The sequence below is a fragment of the Mustela lutreola genome, chromosome 3, assembly GCF_030435805.1.
Source record: "Mustela lutreola isolate mMusLut2 chromosome 3, mMusLut2.pri, whole genome shotgun sequence".
Taxonomy (NCBI): domain Eukaryota; kingdom Metazoa; phylum Chordata; class Mammalia; order Carnivora; family Mustelidae; genus Mustela; species Mustela lutreola.
This window is the reverse complement of record NC_081292.1, coordinates 15,497,567-15,503,600: the sequence shown is the minus strand read 5'-3', so window position 1 is coordinate 15,503,600 and position 6,034 is coordinate 15,497,567. Positions and strand designations below refer to the sequence as shown.

At 43.3% G+C, this 6,034-nt stretch overlaps 1 protein-coding gene across 2 annotated transcripts in view; it reads right to left on the bottom strand.

Moving 5' to 3' along the window:
- Positions 1-1,290: 1,290 nt before the first annotated feature.
- Positions 1,291-6,034, bottom strand: part of WASHC5 (WASH complex subunit 5) — a 59,255-nt gene continuing 54,511 nt past the window's right edge. For both annotated transcript variants that reach the window (XM_059165636.1, XM_059165637.1), the window contains exons 28-29: positions 5,228-5,315; positions 1,291-1,696 (exon numbers count right to left, since the gene is read on the bottom strand). In XM_059165636.1, the coding sequence (XP_059021619.1) occupies positions 1,640-1,696; positions 5,228-5,315 (145 nt within the window). In that variant the 3' untranslated portion in view covers positions 1,291-1,639. The remainder of the gene's footprint in view (positions 1,697-5,227; positions 5,316-6,034) is intronic.

Here is a 6,034-nt window from a genome sequence, read left to right as displayed (position 1 = left end):
GGCCTTCAGGTAGCCTCGTGATCATGGGAAGGAAAACCAAAGCGGGATGGGAAATGCAGAGGGAAGCCTGTTCTGTGAAATAACTGATGTTGGGGAAGTTGCCTTAAAAATCTCTGGACTTGATTTTCCTCATGTATCCTATGAGGCAACTTTAAGGTTCTCCTCTGGGTTCTTTGGAAACCATCCAGGTTCACAGGAACTCAATCAGGGCTTTATAAGTTCCATTATATAACATGACTTAGCCAGGCTAGGATTACTTACAGAAGCAGTGAATGAACAAATAAGCATTCGTAATATCTGGCATAATGCTTAGAAATCAGAATTCATTGAGTTTTCATATATTTGAAGAGACTGTGGACATCAGAAAGGTATCATAAAATTTCAGCAAATCCCTAAATATCACTAAAGTCACTCCCCCTGAAAGAGCAGTAACACATAACTTGGAATGTTACATAACTACTTCAGATTATAATGATAAGGGCAGAAAGAACTTAAAAAGCTTCTATAACAAAAATTTCTCTTTTTCACCTTGTCAGTTGTCTTCATTGAGGATTGGTCACTAGCCAAATCGCTCGTGGTGTCAGTCACATACATCATTTGCCTCATTTTAGCAGCATACGGTGGACCCATCTGCTCGGTTCTGTGAAAGTCCCCTCTGGTTTATCCCATACTTTTCTAGTTAAAATCTCACTGTCAGATTAGGCCCTTTTAGCAGCTGGCTTTCTTTGGGGGCCATTTTCACATAGAACCAAATATCTCACTTCATGCAGTTACTGATTACAAATGGAATACAGCAAGGTATTTTTGAGATGTGGCTGTAGGATGGCCATGGACTGACTGGCTAAGTTCTCATGTACTGTACCAGCGTCCCGGTGCGCGACAATTCCAAACTCCGTACGTGCAGGGCAACAATTCGCTTATAAAATGCTGTGCTCAGCCTCCAGTAGGCTGGACCACTGGACTGGGGCTTAGGTTGCTGAGGAAGGGAGGATGGAAGAAGCAGGTGAAGCTGGGGAGACCTACAGAAGGAATACTGAGAACCCCCCAGGGTCTCTGATTGGAAGAGGACAGTGAGCCTCAGACACCAAGAAATTTCCATGGTATGTGGTCCACTGATTGCATGGTCTCTGTGTTTGCTACTGGTCCAGCTCTCACCACACGCCTGCCGGCCTGTTGTGGGTGTATCCAAGGGTGTATCCCACATACCTCTTACCTTCTGAAAGATTTTTTTTTTTTTTTAACAGGATGAATATACAACTTTGTAATCACAGGCAGAATAAGAACTTTGGGTACTGGTAATACTATTTTACTGAAAATCCAGAGTTGAACAAATAGTTCTTTAGAACATAAAACTAAATGGATTTATATGTAACAATGACATTCACCATTTATAAGAGGCAGTACAAAACCGTGTTCTGCTTCTCCATGATACAAATTGCATATAATACCATGATTTGAACAATATTTATATTAACTAGCGCCATGAGATACATCTTACTTGGAATATCTGATGTTTCCCACAATTAAGGGGGAAAAGGCAGTTCTATGAGCAGCTGAGTTTCTTCGCTTCTAAATTCCTTTTAGTAATGGGAAGATTTAAGGACAACTGTTTCACTGAAGAAGCAGATGCCAAAAAAGTTTACAGTACTGTTCTGAATTCATCAAAAATGAAATTAGGCACGTGAGCTTCAGCAACCTAAAACCATGAAACAGAAACGTTAAATTACTCATAGTGTTATAACTCAGAAGTTCACAATTTTCCACATGAAAGTCAAATGAAAACATGCTTTGGAGCAAGGGGAATCAGGGCAGCGCTGGATTCACAGAGGTGGACCGCTCCTTGAAATTGCTGGCTTCTGTTTCCACTGTTCCTCACCTCGGGGTCTAACTTCTTGGCACTGCTATCTGAGGGAATGCTGTACAACGCTCCCTGCCTCCTCCTTGGTTCTCAGAGGCACTTGGATCTGCTAGGAATGCACAGGCCTCTGGGGAATACGAAGGGGTCATCTTGGGTCACCTTACAATTCACTGATGACCCATCCGGAGAAGGACAGCATGTCACAAGTGACAGGCCAGAGAGGGAAGAGGAGGAAAGGTCTGAAAAGCACGCATTCCTTAACTCTTCTTAGGGGAACCACTGAGAGGGGTGGAGGAGGGTGAATGGGTAGAATGTAGAGCCAGGTGACCTCCAACTCCTAGAAATGGGTATTTTTTAAAAGCAGTGTTTGTTTTTTCTGATTATAAAGGTATAACCTGCTACTTAGAGGAAATTTAGCAAATAGATGAATGTAAAAAATCATCTCATCTTAACCCCTTAGACAAAACTAAACCTGGTAATTGTTCTATAATGAATCCCTCTAATTTACAAATTCATGTGTGTGTATGCGCACAAACACATTCAAAATTAGGATCAAAAAAAAAAATTAGGATCACATAATCTTGTGTCCTTTACCTCTGCTAAATCTTTTTTTTTTTTTTTTAATTTTATTTATTTATCAGAGAGAGAGAGGGGGAGAGAGCAAGCACAGGCAGACAGAATGGCAGGCAGAGGCAGAGGGAGAAGCAGGCTCCCTGCTGAGCAAGGAGCCCGATGTGGGACTCGATCCCAGGACGCTGGGATCATGACCTGAGCCGAAGGCAGCTGCTCAACCAACTGAGCCACCCAGGCGTCCCACCTCTGCTAAATCTTAATGAACATCCTTACACACACATCTTTGTGAACTTTTGCACATATATCCAGCAGATAAATTCCAGGCAGTTGAATTGCTGGGACCAGGTGAGTATATGACAAGTTTTTTGTTTTGTTTTGTTTTGTTTTTTTAAATCCATACTGCCCTCCTATAGGATAAACAATTTACACCGCCATTGACAGTACTGAGAAGTCCTATTTCTCCAAAGCCTTCCATGCAGTGGGAGCCCAGCATTTAACTTTTTATCAACTGGAGTAAAAAACTGGGTTGGTGGAAACAGTAATTTTACTGTTATTTTGATTTGTGACTTTTGAATTAAGGTCAAACATTTTTACAAATACTATTTGTATTTCCTTTCCTGAAAACTGCCTGTTACTATCCCTTGCCCATTTCTGTTTTTGTTTTCTATTGGATTGGTTATCTCTTTCTTATTCATCTAAAAGAACATCAAGAAAACCAGTCGTTTGTTAATATTTTCCCCCATTTTTTTTTTTAAATTAAGAGACATTTAACAGAATTGTGTCATTACATTCAGCATTCATAAAAGATCAGATCTCTAAATTTTCTTTATGGTTTCCTCCTTTGTTGTTTATCTAGAAATTTCTGAGAACTCTTACATATTTGTATAAAATTTCTGAATTTATTGGTTCCATTTTCCAAATGATCTATAATTTAGTTTGATACATGAAAGATGGGAATAGACTAAGTGGCTAATTTTTAACCAAATAATGAACTGTGCCAGCAATGTTGACTAAAATATTCCCTTTTTCCCCTTATTAGAGAGGCTACTTTTCCTCAGGTACAACTGTATACACTTGGATTTGTTTATAGACTACATATTCTGATCTACCAATCCATCTATTGGGTTTCATACCAGTACCACACTATTCATTTTTGTAGTTCTACAGTATTTTTACATACTTGGTATGTTCTAATATTGTCTTTTTAAAAAATTCTACTTTTGGCCTGAGGTCTAGAAAATTTAAAAAAAATTTTCCCACCCCCCCCCAAGGTAAAAAAATTATCTGAGATTTTGGTTGGAGCCACAATAAACCTAGAATCTAATAAGAACTACTATTTGAGTTTCCTCATTCAGAGATGGACTTTGAATTTTTAGTTTTTTCTAAACTGTTATTTTTTTCTAAACTGCCCTTCTTATAGAGGTTATAACTCCTGCCTATTTGTTAATTCTGCAAGTGGAATATTTTTCATATCCCATTTTTGAATTGGTTATTAGTGTATCTACCTTGTACATTATCTAATCAGTTTTGTAAGCTTATTATTTTAATAGTTTTCTGCATGATTCTAGTGGGGATTCCAGGAAGACAATTACATCCTCAATAAATAATACAAATTTCTTTCTTTCTTTATGCATTTTAAAATGCTCACTTCTTGGGACCCCTGGGTGGCTCCTTTGGTTAAGCAGCTAGCTGCCTTCGGCTCAGGTCATGATCGCAGCGTCGTGGGATCGAGTCCCACATCCGGCTGCTTGCTCGGCAAGGAGTCTGCTTCTCCCTCTGCCTCTGCCTACCACTCTGTTTGCCCATGCGTGCGCTCTATCTCTCTCTCTCATAAATAAATAAATATTAAAAAAAAAAAATGCTCACTTCTTATTTTACTGCCTTGAGCCTGAACAACAAAAGTAGCAGCCAGAGTCAGTATGGCCATATTACTCTTACAGCGCAGACTTTAATGGGAATGGTGTTAGCTTCACTACTAAGTATGCTGTTGCTAGTTAATTTTTAAAAAGTAGTCTTTCGCTTTTGTTATTTAAAAAAAAGGGGGGGTGTCTTTGATCCCTAACCCACTAACTTTTAAAAATCAGAATGGCTTTTCAGAATCTATCTAAAGTCTTATTTTTAGTATCAAGCTCTGCCCTTCGAGCGGAAACTTATCAGAGTGGAATTACTAGTGAGACAGGAAAAGGAAAGAATATCTTAGAGGGTAAAACAAAGCTATTTTTGGACACTCTGGCCAAATATTTTAGTTGCGGTGTGATCGTAACCAAATTTGCTGTGGGATCCAGGTGTTCGGGGACAGGAACCAACCAACCACAAAACTATTTCCCTGCCCCGGCCTCTTCAGGACTTGCCTTTGGGACTGCCCACAAGAGCGGCTCCGGAACCGGAACCAGAACCGGAACCGGAAGCCCGACTGGAACTGGGTGCGCTGCTGACAAGACACGACACAGGCGTGGAGGAATGGGGAAGTGCTGTGCGAGGCGCGCTGGCGTCGCGTGCTGCGCAGTGAAGGAAGCGCCCTCACAACCGGAACCAGAACCGGAACCGGAAGCCCGACTGGAACTGGGTGCGCTGCTGACAAGACACGGGCTAGGGCTAGAGGAGTGGGGAGGTGCTGTGCGAGGCGCGCTGGCGTCGCGCGCTGCGTGGTGAAGGAAGCGCCCTCACAGCCTTGGGTCAGAGCAGGAGCGCTGGGCAGCCCAACACGGGCTAGTGGGGCGCCCTCCGCTGAGTCTGGGGTCACCCTAACGCCACCTTTCCACAGCAAGGGCTTTAATGTCTTGTTGTGGTGCTTACCCTCCTCGGCAGCTTTGTGTACCGGACGTAATCCTCCAGGAACAGAAGGGCGCCCACGACGTCCGCAGGCATTTCAGGGATCTTCTGGCTGCAACGGAGAACACTCTGGATCAGTTCACGGCCTCGCACAGGGCAGGGTAAGTCCGCTCGCTCCTTCACGCGCTTTCTCAACACTTCCGCCCTTGCTAATGAGAGGAGGGTTCTCATGTGTAAAACCTGGGCAGTTACAGTGCCTGAGCGCCAGGGGCAAACAGAAGTTAGTAATTAAGAGAAGAGCCAGGCCCGTCCGACTGGGGTTTTAATAAACATCAAGGCTCTGTTGGGCCTTTCAACAGAACATACCAGAAGCACGAACGCCAGCTCCCAAACTGGCAGACGAGGACTTAAACCTTGTTACTGTAGCCTCTAAATTCCAACGACAGACTAGTCAAGTCAAAGGGGAAGCCAGTCTCTGAACCCCCTCTTGATCTCCAGAACACGACCTAGAGGATAAGGTCTGTGCCGACTGGTTCCCATGGGCCTCCAAACATGACACCCGGGGGCTGGCCAGCCTCCTCCCCCTCACCCCCTCAGCCCTCCACGATTCATCTTCATCGGCCGCAGGTCCCTGAACAGGCCACACATTCCCACCCCACTGGTCTCTGCTGCTCCAGTTTTCTCTGTCCGTGTACTTGAAAGTAAACTTCTAGGCCCTCTTCCAGTTCCAGCCTGGGTTCTGCCCTCTTTGGAAGTCCTCCCTCCTCCCTGACTCCTCTGGGCACTTAGGCTTTCATCATACTTAGTATCTGCCCCCAAGACTCCTCTAAC